Source organism: Electrophorus electricus, chromosome 6 (assembly GCF_041902795.1).
Source record: "Electrophorus electricus isolate QZ-2024a chromosome 6, ASM4190279v1, whole genome shotgun sequence".
NCBI classification, from domain to species: Eukaryota; Metazoa; Chordata; class Actinopteri; order Gymnotiformes; family Gymnotidae; genus Electrophorus; species Electrophorus electricus.
The window spans coordinates 7,518,777-7,540,523 of record NC_137502.1 but is presented as its reverse complement, the minus strand read 5'-3'; the positions used below and the strand labels follow the sequence as shown (position 1 = coordinate 7,540,523).

General features: G+C 41.4%; 1 protein-coding gene across 11 annotated transcripts in view; it reads right to left on the bottom strand.

The window, feature by feature from the left end:
* Positions 1-1,089: 1,089 nt before the first annotated feature.
* The window catches only part of kiaa1549lb (KIAA1549-like b), a 38,673-nt gene continuing 18,015 nt past the window's right edge, over positions 1,090-21,747 (bottom strand). For 6 of the 11 annotated variants that reach the window (XM_026999484.3, XM_081715594.1, XM_081715592.1 and 3 more), the window contains 16 exons: positions 21,293-21,461; positions 19,378-19,437; positions 18,548-18,699; positions 18,175-18,346; positions 17,379-17,566; positions 17,077-17,112; positions 15,117-15,307; positions 11,549-11,679; positions 10,236-10,360; positions 9,697-9,947; positions 8,078-8,210; positions 5,905-6,300; positions 5,585-5,679; positions 5,094-5,239; positions 4,506-4,657; positions 1,090-3,566 (listed from right to left, as the gene is read on the bottom strand). In XM_026999484.3, coding sequence (XP_026855285.2) covers positions 3,288-3,566; positions 4,506-4,657; positions 5,094-5,239; positions 5,585-5,679; positions 5,905-6,300; positions 8,078-8,210; positions 9,697-9,947; positions 10,236-10,360; positions 11,549-11,679; positions 15,117-15,307; positions 17,077-17,112; positions 17,379-17,566; positions 18,175-18,346; positions 18,548-18,699; positions 19,378-19,437; positions 21,293-21,461 — 2,676 coding nt within the window. In that variant the 3' untranslated portion in view covers positions 1,090-3,287. The other 5 variants (XM_026999487.3, XM_026999485.3, XM_026999486.3 and 2 more) reach the window with 5 other exon arrangements.

Below are 21,747 nucleotides of genomic sequence, written 5' to 3'. Positions count from 1 at the left end.
CTAAATACATATATAAATAATCAATTATGCATTCACACATAGTCATTCATACCGCAATTTCAGCATGTAGGCTAACTATATAACCGAACAGCGATATTTTGTTAATGTGCTCAAAATAGTCATAAATCACAAAATAGTCATTTATCACATATCTGAATATTTACAGTTTAAATAAATTATCCACCATAAACTGGTAAGTCAGCATGTTTTGCTGGGTGTACCAAAACATTTGGTAGCATTAAATGATTGTCCTTTCGACCTAAATTTGGAATTCAGTCCGTTGATATGATTGCCCTAATAACGCAGATTCGTGTTTGAAATAAAACTATTCTGCTACACCTGAATCTTGGCCACAGCAACGTCGCAGGTCAATGGATACTAATGATGTGGATTTCTTCCCATCGCTTTATGACCCCCGAAATGTCACAGGAGATATTTGGGGGTCACTGTTTTGGAGCCTCAACAAAGGCGAAAGTATTTTTGAGCCGCAGCCATGGCCTGTCACGAAAAGCCTAGTGACTGCGGAATATCGACCGTTTGATGTGTTTTCTCCCCCGGCGGAGGGACCGTCATTGCCGTGGAGTGAGGCTGATTGCATTTGTGAGCTGTCTGTCAGATTCAAGGAGATAGAACTATTTTACCAGCTAGTGGAGGATTTTGACGACAAGAGATGTAGGCAATTTTGGCATTTTCTAACTGTGTTATCAGATCAGTAGACCGTTTCTGGTTGCTTAGCTAGCTAATTGGTTTGTGAGCTTGCTAGTTAGCTGTATTAATACAGGATAGTACCTAGGTACGCTATCTTAGCTAACCTAGCTATCTTCGTTTACATTTTTGGTAAAGGCTATAACCTAGCTAAATGTGAATTTTAAAAATTACCACGTGAGATGACTTTACGTTTTCTGTTTCTCAGATTATTTTTTTGAGCACTGCAGCATGAAACGGAAATACACGAGAAGTAAAAGGGGTATGCCGTTGCAGAAGAGGAAGCCCTTGATAATAAATCCGAATAAATAATGTCTAGCTTCCTGCTTGTATTCACTATCAAGTTATTGAACTTATGGATGGACACACACACACACATATACCTAATTTTATTAATGCAATTTTATTATTGTTCCCTCACAAATGGCACAATGGGTATCTTTGTCAGTGATTTTATTAGATTTTTATTTAGGTTGTCAGTCAGTGGTGTGATAGGTTCATTACACACAGATTCTTACCTGCAAAAAAAAAAAAATCCATTTCCATCAGTAATAATGAGGACATCTATTTGCAAATTATCAGTTGCATATGCAAAACTGAAGCATTTAAATGCAGGCTGGGTACCAGACATTTACGTTACAAGTGCTCCCACTAACTTGGTTGGGTAGTCAAATTGCCTGTAGCTAATAGTCTGGCCCTGAAACTCTTAAAAGTTGGAAACGATGTAGTATTTATATATGAACTGCCAGTGTAAGGATTAATGCATTAAGTAATTTTTTTTATTTATTTTTTTTCTGGGGGGTTAACACCAATGTTTATATTAAAAAGACCTTTATGGTTTCCACATTAATTTCAAGATGTGTTGTTGATAAGGAAACATGTAAAAACAAACAAAAAAAGACAGGTGGTGTAAGAGAGGGGTGACAGAAAAGAAAGGCAGGCCCACTCTGAGGACGCCTTCTGTCTAGCTCCACTGTAAAGACTATAAATCACGCCTTCTGTCCAGCTCCAAGGTGAGGCCTATCAATCACACCTTCTGTCCAGGTCAACTGTGAGGACAATCATGCCTTCTGTCCAGCTCCACTGTGAGTACATACAATCATGCCTTCTGTCCAGCTTCACTGTGAGGACAATCATGACTTCTGTCCAGATCCACTGTGAGGGCAATCACACCGTCTGTCTAGCTCCACTGTGAGGACTATCAATCATGCCTTCGGTACAGCTCTGTTCAGCTTCGGTTCTTATGTGGAATAATGTAAAACGTGATGAAGCAAATAATAACAAATGTTCAAAGCAAATATGGAAGATCAATGACTTGCAACAACTAAATACTAAATTTAACACTAATGTTACATTGTTAAAGGTGCCCATTAGTGAGTCCACTTCAGTCAGCATACACATAAAAAAACATCTAAAATAGATAGCATACTTAAGTTTACCATTTCATGATATACGCAGATTGTTGCACATAGACACTGTCATAAACTTTTGCCAACAAAACTTTGAATTTTCATTGGCCGGTAATAATAGCAATGTTCATCATTAGTCTTGCGTTAGATTGATATCTTTCTGACTTTGACTGGAAATAAAGTGCTTTTTTACAGTACTACCAAAAGTTAGAGTACATTTCTGTGGAGTTCTAGAACACATTGAAAACTGCTGAAGGAATACTAATGATAAGAATTTTTCAACAAAATTGTAATATGTAGACCAAACATAAAAGCCTACTTTATTGTACATACAGTATAGAATATTAAAAGAAAGCCCTTATGCCTAACTAACAACTCATTCACTAGGTAATGAGCACAAAATATGTGTTTTGAAAAAGTCTACTGACATTTGTAAATGATTTTAACTGGTTTAACTGTGTTCCATCAGGGTTTAAAAACATTTCCCATAAATGACATAGGAAATTGTTCATTGATTTGTTGTTGTTTTTTAATTATTTATTTGCTTGTTCATTTTATTCTAGATATCCACTGAGTATTGCACTGGTTGAACCTTATCATAAAAACATTTTATTTTGCACAAATCATGCCCCCCAACTAGAAAGTAAGGTTTGAAAAGTAATATATCTAAAGAGAAAAGATGTCCTGCTTTTACAATATTAATGGCATCACTCAACAAATCTGCAGTGATGGAATGACTGTGTTATGGAGTCATTAATACTGGAAGCATGGAAACTTGAATGTTTAGAGGAAATTATGTTTTTTTATTATTCTTATTGTACTGTTAGTTATAATCCATCATTCTCATTAGTTTGGGATTTTTATAACTGATCACGATATCGCTGTTGATGTGGATGTTGTGACCAAATTTTCTTCAGCAGTTTATTTTGATGTTAAACTAGAATGACAGTGAAAAAAGAGGGAAACACAGCTTTATAAACAACAGGCAGGCTTTTCATAAAACACATAAATCTTTCAGTTGCAGGAATAAAAATGTCCAGTAGAATGCAAGAGCACAGGAGATCTTGTCTGTACAAAAGTCATAAATGCTGACATTTCAAGGCAGAACCAAAGTCCTGGATTCCTAATAACACATAAGTGTGCAGTTTGCCCATCAAATCACCAGAGGGAGCTCTAGACCTGGAACTCAAACATGTCAGCTTGCTTCTTCGCGAGCTTGGCCACCTCGTCCCGGATGGCCTTTACCAGAGCAGAGGTGGAGAGGCTGCTGAGGGGGGTGTCAGGGCTGATCAGGTCTCTAGGTTCAGCCAGGCTCTGCTGGGAGGTGGCGGCAGAGGGCGGCTGCTCTAGTCGCCCCTGAGGAGATATGGCCTGGCTGTGCTTCCAGAGGAGTGGGCTTCCTTGAGGATAATGCGGGTGTGGGAAAGCTTCTGCATAGCCTGGCAAGGGCACCTGGAAGAGGAAGAGCTGCTATAACACTATTTTGTAATGTTATGGAAGAGATACCTATCTATGTTCTTAGATGAAGGGATGTTCTAAGAGTGTAAATGTCTAGAATCTAAGTGGTTGTAATTGTAAGCCCAATTAATTTAGTTAGTCAAAAAAGTAAAGAAAATGCAAGCACACAAAGGCACAACACTCATAACAACAAAAATAAATGAAATGATCTGTGTGGGATCAGTACAAAAATGAACATTTGACATCTTATTCAAACAGACTTGTTTGAATTCCACAGTGGATTGGGTTTGATAAGACCATGAAATCACAAAACACTGAAAAACTGTGATTGAGAAAAGAAGTAAAATGTGTTCATTTGAAGAAATGTGACTACCCCGGTGTTTTGTTGTATCCACTCAACGGCAGCGATAAATTCAGTTCAGCAAATGGTTTCTAAATGACACTGGTTCTGCAAAAAGACACTGCGTGAAGGCATTTTGGTTGAAACAGGCAGACACAAAACAGGGATAAGAAGAACATTCCAAACTGACAAGGAGCCTTGTGCAAAAGAGCTGGAGGTCACATGGGTAGTAACAGACCCAACAAAATGCCCCCCGCCTTAAGAGGACGATGTGGAAAGATGTAGAGACATGGCTGACCAACCAATCCTGACCCACTGGGCTGGGTCCAAGTTTCCTTTAACTCACTATCCCTCTCATGTACAACATGATCTTACCAAATGAGCTTTATTCTAAGGAAGCACCAGGAGAATCAGGCTTTAAAAACAGACATATCTAAAGTGAGGAAAGTTATAGCATACCTCACCTCATGCATCTTTCTGCATTGCTCTACAGCAGCACTAGGCGAGCTCTTCGCACTTAAGCCAGGTTGTGAAGCAGGATTGGGGTCTGTGATGTTAGGCTCTGGCGTACAGTGGGAAGCAGGGTTACTCACAGAGTCAGCCCACTGGGACGGCACATCCTCTGGCTCAGGGGGGTAAGACATCCAGGACGGGCTGTGGTAGGATGAAGGGGGTGTTGAAATGAAATAGCCCGTGTATCCTGGCCTGCTGGCTGGGATGGCATACACAGCCGTCATGGGGTTTCCTATGAAACAAATTAGAAGAATGTTTTCATTTACTGCTTTCAGCTGTCCACATAGGAAATAAAGATCTCACCTTTCAAATCGCTTGGATAAATATATAGAATATTAGTAATTCAGCCATGTGTGCATTACCATTATATAAAGCAACTTAAGATTACTGATGCAATTTCAGTTACACCAGCCAAAGTAGTAGTTAAAGAGAGTTGAGGGTATAATAAGTGAAAGCCCCTGGTGGGGTTATAAGCATGTTAGTTTCTTTAAATCAACAGAGCTCTAAACCAACAATAATAACATAGATACCTTTAAAAGTCTCAAATGGCATTTTTATATTTGTGTTTGAATAATCATGTAAATGAGCAATTAATTTCATGCACACAAAGACATTTTTACAAAGTCTTGCCAGCAACCTCAAGTGCTATACAGCACGCACACACAAACCTGAGTGATTGGGTGCAGACTCTGAGGTGACAGGTGGGAGCGGTGGTCTGCTGACTGGTACATAGGGGTTGCTCTCATGCTGACTCTGTACGTCTTGAACTGATGATTCAGAACTGCGAACCTTTGCACCCAGATCAGATGAGGACCTGGGCAAAATCAAATAATCAGAAACACACCTACTGATCTTTACCACTAGATGGCAGACTAACTGGCAACATAAATCTTTTGTGGCGGCCAGTATGCCTCAACATTGCCAATACTCATGATAGCCTGTGTAGTTGTAGCAGTGAAATCATACCATATGTCAGACTTACACTGAGAATATGTCATACATCAGTTTGTGAAAGCATGGAAATTGGGTGATAAAAGTGAGGCAAGTGCCCATCTCTTCTAAGAAAAAAGTATGTACATGAAGTTTTTGAGTTTTGTGTGTTTTGTGTGTTTCTCTGTTCATACCTGTCAATGAGTGTCTTAGTCTGTGCTGATGTTACCTTCGCAGGGAGCTCCCAGGAGGGGGGCCTGTCCTGGGGGGTATGGGTGGAGGAGAGCCCAAGGCCATCTCAGGCAGTTGGGTGAATCTGAAAGTCTACAAAGTGAAATGTGCATGACAAGCTTTAGAAGCCACACATACACACATTGCTGAAAAAACAGAAGCACCATTAGCTCTAGAGACCAATATAATGGCCTCGAAATTATGTCTGACTGAAAATAAAAAAGTGATTCAGTAGTCTCCATCGGCTGAGGTCCTTCTAGGTAGTTTGTCTATTCCAACTTATTAGTCTGTAGGTCATAATAAGAGATGTGAGCTTACTGGTTTAGTGAGGCTGCACTGATAGAGGTCCTGCCCGTATGCAGGTACCCACTGCAGGCCTCCTCGGCCTCGACTCATGGTCCCAGGGGCACTGGTCACAACCTCAGAGTAGGGAATTGGGGGTCCAGGGCTGTATGGGCCCAGCTGCTGGTGGTGATGGTAGGGGTGGTGGTGAGGGTGGTACTGGCGTCGCCTGCCCACCGTGGAGCGGCCTGCTGACGCAAGGCTGAAGGCCTCTTCCAAAAGCAGGTGCATCTGCTGACGGACTTCATCGATGGAGGGTTGTGAGCTCAGTGTGGATGTCTCAGAGTGACCTTTGACCTGACGCCCGTAGCCATAGTGGCGGCGAGCTGCCAGTCGGTCCACGTCTGTCTCTTCGATGAGCTCCGGCTCCGTCTGGGAACATCACCATAGCATCAAAAATAAAGTTACTTTAGAATTGCATTATCAGTATGGTCCTTCATGATTCAGAGGTTCAAGGACAAACCTCAGCTAGAACATGATCTGATTAAATATGCTGTATAGACAAGATGAGAAGTAGGCTTACTTATGATCTATAAACCATATTGAGAAACCTCCATATTGGTCAAAATCATACCTGTGCTAAAAGGTTACGGGACAATCCCGCACTATTTTATGAACTGAAAATCAATTCTGCAAATGGAAATGTGTGATAACTCTAACCCTAACCTGCATAACCCTAACCCTGCATGGAGGAGGATCAGAGAGATGAGCAAAGCTTGGCAGACTCTAGGACGATATAACAGCGTCGGGTCGGGGCATATCTAGCAGCCAATAATCAAAGACCTGAATCCACTTGTAACCATTATCAAAGAGTTGTTACTGTTTTTACTTTATTATTTAATTTTGGAGTGCTTAAGATGAAGTGAAAAAGTAGTACAGTACAGCTATACCAGAAATAAAAAAAATGGTAGAAATAAAAAAAAAAATGGTACAGTACAGCTCAGATAGACACGTGCACAGAAAAATCTAGTTAATGACATTTGCCATTTGCTGGTGCTCCACCCTCTTGCTTAAACAGCATGAGGAGAGTTGTGTTTATTCATCACTTCCCTGTGCGCTGCTTCATCTGGTGGCAAACAGCTGCTCTGAGTCAGTGCAGCAGTAAAGCCCCATAGCCCACCACTGCAGGTACGTGCCTGAATGACTGGTCTTTAGCATTGGCTATTGTTCCATACCTCGATAACACACTTCCGTCCACCTTTTGCTGTCCCTGTCTCTCTTGCACACTCATGCTCACTCTTTCTTGTGCTCTGTCTCTTTCTATCTTGTGCTCTTTCTCTCTCTCTAGCTCTCTCTCTCTCTCTCTCTCTCTCTCTCTCTCTCTCTCTCTCTCTGTCTCATGCCCTACTTCCTGTGTGAGCACAGCAGGCAGATTATAGGCATTGTGAATTAGCCCTCATAATAAATCATCCCACACCCCACCTCCAACTGCCCTCATCTAATCAAGCAGATGGTTAGGCCCAATGGTCTGCAGTGGGCTAGGTCAAATGGTCTGCAATACTCTTGCCAGAGGTAATGAATTTTCATTCTGACCAACAGAACTTAGGTCCATCCTCATAACTGCAACACGGCGGGCTATTCATCTCATAGGTCAGGAAGACTGGCATTTAAGAACATTAAAAATTACTACAAAATAGCACACCGGTTGATTTGACTTACAGTAACTACTGTGACTGTGTTGTAAAATAGAATAAAATTGAAGTAATTTGTGTAGATATTGTTAGTGAACAAATAATTTATCATGTGCATAGTAGTTTTTAGTGAAGTAACCAATTGCTTTGAACTCTTCCCTCATACATCTGTAATCCAAAAGCACCCACAAGAGTGTGCTGCTGTTTCCATAGCGACAGTGAGATTCAAACACTCATAGAGGGGAAAAAATGAAAGTTTCACAAAGCATTCATTCGTTTTCTTTTATATCTTGCTCTTGTGATGTCTTTTGGTGTGTCAGAGACACTGTCTACAGTCACAATTACGGAAGGATGAGCTTCAGGTCATTCGTACTTCTTTTAAATGTATTTGTCATTGTGAAAGCCAGTGCATTTGTACTCAGATTTTGTCAGAATTATTGAAAAAAAGTGCTCATTATGCAAAAGAAAGTGGATTACTGCTGTGTATGGTGGTATGGTGCGCAAAGAATGATACGCACATCATAACCGCTGTTGCGGATGCCCTTCCTGGGTCTCTCTCTCATGACCAGCAGGTCCATCTCAGTTCCACCTGGGCTGGGGCTGTTCAGGGACTGTCTACTGCGATATGCAGGGGATGTCGCCTGAGAGTGCCTGCCATTCCACCATGTCAGTGGACACATGCGTGCATGCACGCACACACACACACACACACACACACACACACACACACACACACACACACACACGCACATGCACACGAAACCACAGTGTTGATAGTGTGTGCATGTGCTGTAATCTTGAGTGGCTTGTTAAGGAACCATAATATGGATTTGTTCTGAACCACAAACCATGGCCAATTCACAGGGCGGGAGGAGAATACCACTGGCAGATTTACTGAGCCAGTGCAGCAGGCTGAGCCGATAAGAAACCCTTTATTAAGTACAAAATGAGGAGTGTGCTGTGCAGCCACACTTCAGACTTCAGGAGGAGGCCTGTGCAAAAGAGCAGAGCTCCTGTGAGCTTAAGAAAGCATCAGCGCTAGCATGTAGCACAGTATACGGTCTGTACAGACATGCTTCATTCACTTTGTGGGAGGAGAGAGAGAGGATGAGAGAGAGAGAGAGAGAGAGAGAGAGAGAGAGAGAGAGAGAGAGAGAGAGAGAGAAAGAAAGAAAAAATCTGGAGCTGCAGATATGACATCTAGCAACAATACAGATAAGTCCTTCCCTCCATGTTCCTGCCTGGACAACAAGAAAAAAACTTGGAAACCAGAGCCCAGATAACCACATCCAAAGGAAATGGTCATCTTAAGCTGGATCATACTGAGGCATGTCGAATGCACATGCACATGCAGTTTGATGGGGAGTCCATCAAATTAGACAAATCAGGCAGCAGTACTAGAGTCGACCACGAGCTCCCTTACAGAGCCGCTGTGGGTCAGCCCAGTGTGAGGAGCGAATTACTGACAATTACAGATGAAGCTGATCGGTTTATTCCTCATACCAAAAATAAAGTCAAGCAATTAAACTGACACTAAATGCCAGAGTGCTGCTTTTCTGTCACCAAAGCAATGCCATCTGGGTCAGTTAGCAACGCCTGGCACAGACAGCAGTGGCGATGTGATCCAGTGGCAGCACTCTCTCTCCCTCTCTCTCCTTCTCTCTCCACCTCTCTTTTCCCCATCCTCTAGCTTTTTAGCTTGTTTTGCTTCATTCCAGGCTTCTGTGGGAAAAGTATTGGGCAACTCTAATCTTAATGCTTAATAATATGGACGATCCAGTCAGTTGTATTCTGAAGGCAGAGACTGCTGACAGCCTTCACTGAAGAGAGCAAAATCTCAGGTTCTATAGCCTTCTGCCTAGATGAATTTGGTTTTGATGATAACCATAAAGTGAAATAATAGGGAGGTCTAGCAGTTAATTACAATATTTTATAGTGACAGATTTTTAAATTTATAATGCATTCTGTTTTCTGAATGTCTTTTTCTGGGCGTTAGCTAAAAACCACTTACATGGACTTGTATTAACCGCAGTTAGTGCAATACTGGTATACCCCCCCACCCCCCACCCCCACACACAAATACAATCCACAACCCATGCACATGCAGATGCACATGAAAATGCACACACCCACTGACCTCCTGTGAGACTTGACGTACGTGGAGCTCCTGTCGTCATAGTCATCCGGAGCTCGGCCAGGCGTGTGTGCAGTGGGGCCAGGGGGCCGGCCGGCCCTGTCTGGCCCGTGTCTGGCTCTCTCACTCAGTGCCTTGGAGCTTCCACCCCCCTCAGCTGATGGGAAGTCATAGTAACCTTTCCTCTTTGCCTTCAGCCTCAGCTTGTTCCTATAGTGCTCGATGTCCGACTTCTGCTTCAGAGCCAAGCTCACCTGACGAGAGAGAGAGAGAGAGAGAGAGAGAGAGAGAGAGAGAGAGAGAGAAAGAGGGAAAAATAGTAGGAAAGGAGCTGGTGGTTTGACTGAAAGCACATAAAAATGAAAAAAAGTATGCTGTTGATTTCCCATTGGTCAACTAATTATATACACAGGGAAAATGTGCCATGCCACTCTTAAAGGCCTCATTTAACTGAATGAGGCCAGAATAGGTATCTATTCTAATAAGATTTCATGAGAATGGATGAGGTGTGTCTGTGTGTCTGTGTGTGTGGTATTAGGTACCTCTCCACTGAGGTTAGCGGAGTCCTGGCTCTGGTCAGAAGACGCTTGGTGGATATATGTAGGTGGTGCTGCCATCGTTTTTATGGAGATGAGCTGGAGTGATCCTGAAGAAGTGTCATAAGGATCTGCCACCCCCCCCCCCCCCAACACACACACACACACACACACACACACACACACGCACACACACATGCACACACGCACACACATTCACCATTAACTTAGGCGTCAAATGTGATTTAGCTGTCCCCTGTTCTCTTAGCAGAGACAGTATGGATGAAGGCTACTAAAACCCTTGCTCAGGACTCTTTTAGCCTGGAATCTTAATTTAATAACATTAGGTCACTTATTTAATGATCATTATAAAAAAGGAATAAATGTTTTTCGATTTGGGAATGCTGAGTAAATCAACTCTAAGGTGAAGTGACACGTGTGCACTCTGTTTCTCTTTTTTTGTCTGTTTTCCATTGTTAAACTACTTTTGCATCTCTAAGGTCAAATGCAACATGCTTCACAGGACAGGGACATATGGCAGCATATGGCTGTGATGATATGTTGTTCAAGCTCCCTGCAATACTAAACCAGCATGAGTGAGAACTCTGCAAGAGAGATAATTATGTGTGAGGGAAGCATCTGTGTTTGTTTGAGCATGCATGATTGTCTGCACATGTGCTGGTACATGTTTGCTTATGCATGCAGACATAATCACACATACAGTATACACATACACATAAGTTTACACAGGTTGCTAAGCATTAGAGATGTGTTACATGTCATGTATTCACTTTGTCACTTTCTGTGTGTGTACGTATGGCTGTCGACAATGCAGGGCTAGTGACAGACTAAATCATGTCAGTGAAGAGGATATGTCTCATGCATATTGATGCAGATTTGTCCCACTGCTCCTGCTAAGAGTGGCCCTTCACAGCCAGAAAAGTACCCAGCCCTGCGCGATGCAGGTGTGAAGAGGCGTGCACTCAGACGCTGCCCCACCCCACACCTGAACACTGCTTTAGCCAGCTCTTATTCTGAACATATGAAGAGCAGCTGGGAAACTCTTGCCCCTGAGAGAAGCACATACACATACATACATGATACAGTGGGCTGCTAGCTCTTCCATACACATGGCCCTCACTAGCTAAACCCGATGAACAGGACAGGATGAATAGGGCACTAAAATAAGGCTAGCATCTATTGAAACAGTGGAAATATGGAAAGAAAAAAATCTCCCAGAAAGCTCAGGCCCAGAGGGAGGCAAGCTATGGGAGCAGCATGCATGGGGGTGGGGCTAAAGGTGGCGGGTCGTCTCTCACCGCTGCGTTTGCCACTCTCCTCCTTTGCGAGTTTCTGCTGCGCTGTCACTTTCTGTGCCACCGAGCCTCGGCCTGAGATGCCCTTCACCGATTCGCTGCTGATGACGGAACCTTCCTCGCTCGGCAACCTGCTGCGGGTAACCATAGCAACAAGGGGGAGCGGTGAGCCTGGGCGCGTGTGCGAGTCGGCATGGCTGGTTATGTCATACACTCGCTCTTTGTCTACTCTCTCTCTCTCTCTCTCTCTCTCTCTCTCTCTGTCTTCTGGTTGCACCTGTTCTGCCAAGCCCTGCTGCAGTGCTTGGCCACTGTGCAGCCTCTCCTGCACTGAACAGGCTTCCAACTAGACAAGCATTAGAGAGATGTGCTACTTACTGCCTGTAGAATAAACATCAAAAAAGGTTTTCCCTCCAGATTTATCCTGCTATATAATGGAAACTTGTGTGCCTTTAGAAATAGAGAAAATTAGTGTAACCTTAGAAAGTTCAACTTGACTTCATGGAAAAAAAACATGAAGGAAAGGTCTGCTTGTTTTTAGTGCACTGTCTTCATATGTTGTTGTTGTTTTTTTTTTCCTTTGGAGGAGTCATCCTCCTGAATAAAGATACATAAAGCTTTTTTTCTCTGGACAGTATAAATGTGTGTGTGTCGGGGAGGGGGGGGGGGGGGTCTATAACATTCTAGGAAATCTGCTATGATGTCATTGCTTCTATGCTTGGAGATGAGTTTTGTTGCAGGAGGTGGGTCCTATCAAAGATTAAAGATCTGGTCCTAACCAATTTCAAAATTTTAGAATGGCAAAATATTATGACCTTGGGTCAATCATAACCATTGATTGATTTAAATGTGGCTACATTAGTACAAAAGTACTGATTTGGGATCAGTCATAATATGGATATGTTTTAGAGGCACTGTAAAAAAAAAATATGGCAAAATATTGGTATGGTTGGGGGACTAGACTTCAAGATGAGTGATTTCTTTAAAGTTTAAAATGTAAAACATTTGCTTTGACTCTTATGCCTAAAAGTAGGACTACATTTGTACCATTCAGAAATGTAATCACTGGGCCTTGTCCTTTTTTTTATTTAAAAAAAATGGAAACAATAAAGAGCATATGTGCCCTGTGATGGACTGTCCAGAGTTCCCATGCACTCTATGCTGCCAGGATAGGCTCCAGCCCCACATGACCCTAAATTGGATTAAGTGGTTTAGAAGATGAATGAATGAATGAATGAATGAATGAATGAATGAATGAATGAAGAGCATATGAACAATATCATGTGGTTCCTTTCCATTTGCTTGAAAACTTGAAAAGTATGTGGTTTGCAAGTTTACATCATTTTAGGTTTATGGAAAATTTATTACAATACCATAAAATCAACGTTAACCACCAAAAAAAACCCAACTCCTGTCGTTTGTTCTCTACCCCACTCACCCTGCCTCTCTTTCCACTCTCACTCCCTCTCACTCTCTCTCCCTCACCCCATTCTATCTGTTTTTTTCTCTATCTCTATATCTCTATCCCTCTCTTTCACCCTCTCTTGTTGGAGAAGGTGGATAGGTTGTTACACCATAGTTTACTGAGACAATTACAGCCAATGATTTTCCAATTACTCAGATGAGGCTTCAGAAAACTGCACTTTACAAGTGAAGGACATGGCTTTCATTTCAGAAATTCCTTTTTAGTGTCTTAATGTGTCTCCTTGGTTATGTGCAATGCATACACTGTGTGCACAATTATTTTGCAAGAGAGTATTTTGACCATATCATTTATTTTTTATTTTTGCATATTTTCCAACTCCAAGCTTTAAACATATCAGGTGAATGAGGGAGCATGTGGCCTAAGGAGATCAACACCCTATATCAAAGCATGCATAATTATTAGGCATCTTCTTTTCCTCAGGCAAAATTGGCCAAAAAAGAGATTTAACTGACTCTGAAAAGTCAGAAAACCTGCTGAAGGCTGAAACCCGACCCCCCACTGAACAAGATACGTAAGGTGAAACGTCAAAACTGGGCCGAATAAATATCTGAAGACAACATTTTAAAGGTTTTATGGACTGATGAGGTGTGAGTGACTCTTGGTGGACCAGATGGATGGGCCCATGGCTAGATCAGTAATGGTTACAGAGCTCCACTTCGATTTAGATGCCAGCAAGGTGGAGTACTTGGGTAAACATGGGGTACTGTTATGGGCTGGTGTTATTAAAGATGAGCTAGTTGGACCTTTTCGGGTTGAGGATTCAAAATCAACTCCCAAACCTACTGCCAGTTTTTAGAAGACACTTTCTTCAAGAAGTGGTAGAGGAAAAAGTCTGCATCTTTCAAGAAGACCATGATTTTTATGGCTCCATCGCATGCACTGAAATGCTCCAGTGCATAGCTAGCCCACTTCCTCACCTGACCTAAACCTTATTGAGAACTTGTGGGCCAAGAGATTTACAGTGAAGGAAAACTCCCTGAACAGTGTCTGGAAGGCAATTGTTGCTGCTGCACGAAAACGTTGATCAACATATTAAGAAACTGACAGACTCCATGAATGGAAGGCTTATGACTATGAATATATATATATATATATATATATATATATATATATATATATATATATATATATATATATAAATAAAAATTTTATGTCAGAAATGTTTATTTGTAAATTGAGTTTGTTTATTATTCTCACTTTAACAGTTGAAAATAAACATGTGAGATTGGAAAATGTAAGTTTTTAATTTAGTTTAATTCTGTACACTAATACTTGCCCAATAATTATGCACACACAAAAAAGCCAAAAGCTCATTTTTTATTTCTTAATTATTCAGGTTTGAGGTTTATTAACATTTTGGATTGACCGAGTGCATTGTAGTGGTTAAATAATAAAATGAATCCTCAAAAATAAAACTTGCCTAATAATTGTGCACAGTGTATAGGCATCTAAGTTCCATAACTGACTTTCCCCATTTGCCCAACTATAGCTGTATACTGTGCTATGACCCAAACATTTGTGTGCCCCAGATTTTGATGGCATATCTTGATTTAAGTACCACATAGGTGTATATATAATTGGCTTACCCTCGAAAAGTGATTGATGTGGGGATAAGAAAGGCCAAAGAAAATGGGAAAATAAGGAGTGAGCAGATGAAAGAAATGATAAGGCAAATGTATTCACTTTTTCTTGTAAGGCTTAAATATACCCCACAGACAACAGCTCTTCAAAAACCTTCTTCATAAACAGCTTAAGGGCAGTGCAGTAGGGCTTGACTGTTTAGTGTTTAGTCTTATCCAGCAAGCTAATGGTTCATGAACATACAGCAGTAAGCTTAAGAATTGCTGCAGAAAAAAACATGTCACTGCAGATGCTATGCTTGTGCACTAAGAACATAAGCTTAGAAAGGGATTTGGAAAGCTTGGAAGAATCACAGAAAAAGAAACAAAGCATTAAATAACTGCCAGCACTATAGTCATTGGCTTTCAGACCACACTACAACACATACTAAATAAATGAACTAATAGCATTAGTCTTTGTTGATAAGATGATGCCAGCATACATACAAAGCAATAAGGATTTAACCTTTTCCTGATTTCACTGGTCAGGGTCTTTTTGGAGTTTGAGCCATCTGGGTGGATGACCTTGTCCAGGGAGAGGGAGGCATCCCGGATGGGGAGCGGCAGCACCATGGTCTCCTGTTTAACAGGCAGGGTCTCCTCATCGCCGCCCTGCTGGCCCAAGTGCTGCTTGGCATAGTCAAACCCCTGAACAGGCTGCACCAATAAAATAAAATAAAATAAAATAAATGAACACTTGAAAGAAAAATAGGCCTGTTCTTTAGGACTGCTTTTTTTCCATTCATGTCTGTACCAAAGACTAATCAGTTAATAACACTGAAAATGTTTTCTGTTAGAGACAATACAATTGATGTGATGACTTCCTGTAATCAATTAAATATTTTACATATGTTTCACTTCCTCATTAAAAATTCCCCTCATTGACTTAATTGGCTAATATTCCACACACACAGGTGGTTAAATTTCCCAGTGCTCACAGTAGGGTGCATGTGTCTGACAGCACCACCCATCTTAGGATGCCTGGAAGTGTTGTATTAACAATTTATGAAGTCAAATTTAATACCCATGGACACTAATATTCCTTAAATCAACAAATGTGCTTTTGCACACACACATTCTCACACACACATATAAAATCTGTCTAAGCTAATCAACCACATGGACAAAACGATGTCCACATGTAAGCTTGCATAATCTAAAACCTTGTGAAACCCACCTACAAACATGGCATTCAACACTCCAGCATTTTTAAAATACATAAACAAACAATACATGACAGAGCACTGATTCATCTCAATGCGCTCATCATATATTTTTCCAAATCTCCATACCATACAAATTATTGTATATAAACAACAAGAAATTAAAACAAGAAAATAGTAATGCATGCTGTTCATTGGGTTTGCCCTCTAAACGCAGGTATTCTGATCATGTTTCCTGTTTCTGTTTCTATTCAGAGCAATGTCAAGGAGCTGAGTCTGGAGCAATAAGGTGGGACCTGCGGCACATGGCCGTCTGCCTACAGTTGATGGTAGTTTAAGGACAAGATGTTATACTGGTTCCACATCCACAAATAGTATCAGAGGGCCACAACAACCAGATGTGATATCATTGTCTAGCTCTTTAAAGATTTGAATATTCCATGTGCGGTGGTACCATATGAAGCTTTCTGCATTTCCCAACAGTTCAAATTAAAATTCCTATCATCATCATGGGTACATTTGTCCTCTACACAGGGCAGGACTCAATGAGAATGTCCACCAATTAAAATACACCAAAGATCATTTACCACCAACTTTCACACCAGATCTTACACTGACACTATTACACAATACGCTGTTCGATCATCAGTGGTGTAGAAAATAATTACGCACTAGTTGCTTTTGGAATGTCTAATTTTGTAATAGCAAAGCAAGATTCTGAAGTTCAAACAGGGAAATGTGGCCTGTGAGTGAGATAAAACAGTCCAGAGTAGTGAACAGTGGAGAGAGAAAAATCAAATGTGCCATTACATCAGATTACATCAAAGAAGATAGTGTTTTATATTAGATGTGTAATTTTTTTCTTATATTAGACAGTGTGTTTGAATTTGACCTTACCAAGAGGAATCTATCTCCTTTGTTTAGCTGCACTTCACTTTCACTGGTTACACCCCACAGAACTGTGCAACCTCTGTAGCACTGCTAGCCTACTTTTGCGGAACTCTACAGAGAATATCTGACCTTGTTCCCAATGCATACATGCACTTATTTGAACATACAAACACACACATGTGCACACACGCACACATGCACACACCCGTAGAATAAAGAATTTACAATATTTACGGTTGTGCCATTTAAAGGAGCATAAGGCGCCATCCCCTTCATTAACCATCCTATAATATGGCATCTTGAACAGAGGTCTACATTCAAAGTGTTTAAAACCCCAGAATTCTAGAAATTAATAAAGAGCTGCATAACTACCTGATGATAATAACCAACGTCTCTCCGGTAAGCAGTCTACATGAAAGAAAACAGCATGAAGAGTCAATACACATACTCATTCACACATACTCTCTCTTTCTCTCTCTCAGGTTGATGGAGGCAAAGCAAGATTTTTAGTATAATGTTGATAAACTGCCAACAGACACTTATTATACGTAAAAAATCACATAATAAAATGAGTCTTATACACTTGCATTAGAAACATTGTTTATCTGCAAAAGAGCTCTTGGTGAATGACTTATGGAGCATGGCTAAATCAGGTTTCCTATGGCAAAGTTTACCTTGACCCGGGGATTCAGGTTGCCAATGGCATCAGTCTTGAAATCACTCTTATTTTTGCGACACAGAACAGCAGTGATGATGATGATGATGATAGTCACGACACCAATAGGAGCCAAAACAGCAGCGATGATCCAGAGGTTGTTGGAAGGGTTTTTCACCACAGCTGCATGATGAAAAAAGATGTGTTCTGTATTAGGGAAGCAAGGAAGGGGACACACCTAAGAGCACTTACAAGAGACGTGCTTGACTGGCAGTACGTTTGTTTTCATGTGTACTGATATTGAGTATAAACTACTTTCCAGCATGTCCGCATTTGAGCAATTATGTCTGCGTAGGTGCTTGCATGTGTTTGTATGCACCCAGTTTTGCCTGGAGCTTTAGATATCAGATTGTGTTATGATTATGTCTGAGTGTTTTAGTTTTCTCTGTAGGAAGCATTCCTCTCTGTTCATAAGAAACGTATTTCTTCTGATGTCTCTCACTGAGGCTCAGCACGGTGTCCTGTGGAGAGCTGAAATGGAGTCTATATCTCTTACACTTCTAAAACATAAGCATATGTGTGGAGAGCTCAGTCGAACCAGTGATTTTTAGTTACATAAATGATGAAGGGCTAGTGTAGAAACACTTCAGCCCCTGCACCCCACAATGTTCAACTAGATTACTTGTTTAGCAGAGTTGAGCAGTCATCTTGTCAGTAAAGTATGTAGTTTGATGTAAAGTGATGAAGTTACACTTTTAGGCCTGCAGATAAGATGATGCCACTTAAGGTGCAGAACATGAGATTTGTTAACATACGTTCAGCTTGTAGTTGGACAAAGTAACCCAGTGTGAGCGCCATGGTTTGGGAGTCCACTGTGTTCAGGATTTTGGCTGCAGATGTGCCAGGGAGAGGTGCGCCATCGTGCTGAGCATAGTAGGTCAGCTCGATGGGGTTCTTTGGCCCTGCCACTCGCCTCATACCCACCATCTGAGCTCAACAAGACAGATAAAAAGCAGAGTTCAGTGCTTCAGCAACAAAGAGATGGCACTGCAATAAGAATAATAACATGACGATAATACTGCACTGCAATGAACTCATCTCATAAAGGTGACATAACACTCATAAGTTGACACAAGCCTCATAGGCAGTCATAAGTGGTCATTCCTGGTGAGCTCTTCAGGGAGTCACCTGGACAGTATAGCTGCCCACGGTGGTGGCACGTCTGAAGCGGGCACCCTGCTGATGGGCCACCACAAAAAGCTCAGCCAGACGCTGCTCCATCATACTGGCAAAGCTCTGATACTGACTCTCCAGGGAGGCATCCTCCACATCCTGTATCACTGCACACAGCAAGCAAGGGAAGCAGGGAAGGGAACTCTCTGATAATTCATCACTCGCACTGTAATTAATCCGATCGCACTGCGACTGACCTTGGTCAAGAAATATTGACCATCCTGACAGCGATGGAAGCTGAAGAAATACAATCTCTCAGATAAGATGCTCACCCTCCCCGGCAGGGCCCATGCACGTGCGCGCACACACACACACACACACACACACACACACACACACACACACACACACACACACATACACACACAAGCACACACACTAATTCGTATAAAAACAAAACTGCATAAAACATTCACACACAATTCATCATCCCCAAGAAAAGTTAATATCACTAATAACCTGCTAGTATTTTTGAGTTTGTTTTGATTACTCCACCCTATGACCATCACTTTTTGGTATATGGTGCTAAAAATGTATTCAGACATTGCTGTAAGAAAAAGTTATAAGAACTCTTACAAGAAGAATTCAAATTTAATGGGATGCTCCATGTCTAGGGCAAAGTCATATGTAGGACAGACACTGCAAACACTGATATTACGAGTCAAGGTCAATATGAATGTAACATTTATTTGCCCTATTATGTAGAAAATGTTATTTGTAGAGAAACATAAAGAAAGAAGAGGAAAAAAATGGAATTGGTGTTCCCTGATTAATATGGTGATTACCTGTGATCACCCAGAAAGTCTTGGTTGCAGTGGAGGTGTTGAGGTTATGGTACTCCAAAGCTAGAAGAGGATAGAGAAGGGAAAAAAGAATGAACAAGAGTGAGAGGAGATAAAAGGGACTCCTTCCAAAAAAGCTCCTTTGATTCTGAGTCCAGGGGCTTTTTATAATATCTTAGTCCAATGTATACCAGGCAGACAATTCATACTTGTGAAGTCAAGTCTCGCAGAATTTTCCTAATGAAACTCTAGCTTAGTTACATATTGCCAGTCTGATTAACAGCTCTGGTGGGCCACATGCTCTCCGGGCATACTGCAGCAGGGACTGGGAAATCAAAGCTGTACTTTGGTCAATTTCTCATGTGAAAGAGAATGTAAGACCTTGCAGCATTTCATGCATATTAAATACAACTGATAAACTGCAATAAACTGGTGCTAACATTATAAGGCATTTTAATGATAATAATTGTTTCATACTTTCTGGAAAGATCTAACATTGGGAAAACAAAGCTAACTACTTCAGGCAATGTGTCCTCTCTGGCTGCTAGCACGTGCTCATATCAAGAAGGCAGCAAGTGTGTAGTTCCATTGCATCCAAGATGCATGAGGAGACTGACAGTGGTCCATTCTTACATTCTCTCCCATCATGGGGAGCAGTCAAATATCTCCACAACAGCAAAAAGTCATGTTTTACTAACATCTTTGGCATATCTGGACTCCACACAGAGCTTAATATGTGCACATGGGCGCACACACAGACACACACACACACACACACACACACACACACACACACACACACACACACACACCTGTAAAATCAGTTCCCCACAGTTCATTATTTACTCTCATAATTGGCCATTGCCAGGGAAAGCAGGCAATCACCTTTGCTTCTTGTGAACACCATTCATGATATTACAAATGGCAATGGCATGAAAACCAGCAGCAAATATGTTTAGCTGCCCATCCCAGCCTAGCCCATGCTGACTTCTGCAGCATATGTGCCTAAGACTGTTACAAAGGTATGCATACACTTTTATTAGTACTAGGGCGGTCTGTGCATTACGTATCAGAATATTACAGTTCAGTATGGTTTAAAATTCTGATTGCAGCTTAATAAAAGTCCACAGTAATCATAGAACTGTTAGATTTTGTAAAATATGAAATGATTGACCACAAAATTCCAGTCCACTGTTACTTTGTTGCAGATTACAGCTCAGAACACACATATGTGTACATATCTGAATGAGCGCATTACATTATAGTTTCCTATTCTGCATTAAATGTTGCCACAGGCTTATTCTAATAGACTTTACTGAAGTACAGGGATCCCCAAATTCTTTAAAGATAAGAGAGTGCAAGCAACCCCATGTCCCCCAGGGTGGGGGCATACTGTCTCCCTGGAAGCCTTGTTAAGTAATTCTGCATGAAAGGAAGTCATGGCCTGGCTTTGTTCAGCTCACTCAGCCGCTCTGCTGGTACAGGCTGAGGAATGACGCATCCCAGCCAGACCTGCCCAGCTCCGTTCACATAACCATGCAACCTTTCCACCTCAAATGTCATTTGCTGTTTTGACTGTCCACAAACAGGTATTACAGTGAACTGATTAAGTGCAATCTGGAGATTTGAGTAGTCAAAAAACCTGCCCCATCCACACAACACTTATTCTGCGTGCTTCAAATGAGAAGTGAGATGACTTCCCCTTCACCCTGTGCTGAAATGTGAGCCATGCTAACCCTTCTAAAAATAACCCAAATAAAACACTGCCAAGGGGGCCTGTGTAGCACCGTACATCGCCCTGGGTGATACCTCAAGTCTTTACCAAGGTTGTCTTATATGGTACAGTGTGAAGATGAATACTGGATGTTGCATAAGCAATGTAACACACAGATCAGGATGCTGAGAAGGGGACACTTACGCTCGGCAGTGATAAGAGGTGGGTAAAAAAGAAAGTAGCCCACAAGTTCAGCAGTCAGATGGCTCAGGAGGATACTGGCCTCTGTGCCATTGAGTGCCACAGATCCATTATGCACAACATATATCAGGGAGACATCAGGAGAGCCAGCTGACTGTGTCACAGTCAGGATCTGAGAAAAGGGAAACCACAAGTCAGACAGACAGGCACGGTGAAAGGGGTGTGCACAAGACAAAAGGAAAGAAGTGGTAAAGAGAAAGATAAGGTTGTGATTCAATAAATTCAATAATTTGGTTTTGAAATTAGAAAAGAAAGATACAAAAAAACCCACAAATAGACCAAACATGCAATCCATTGCTGCGATGCTCAGAGAAGTTGGGATAAGTATCAAAACAAAAATGATTTGACATCATACATGCTAAGGCTACATTTTTTATTAAACCTTAATATGAATGCAA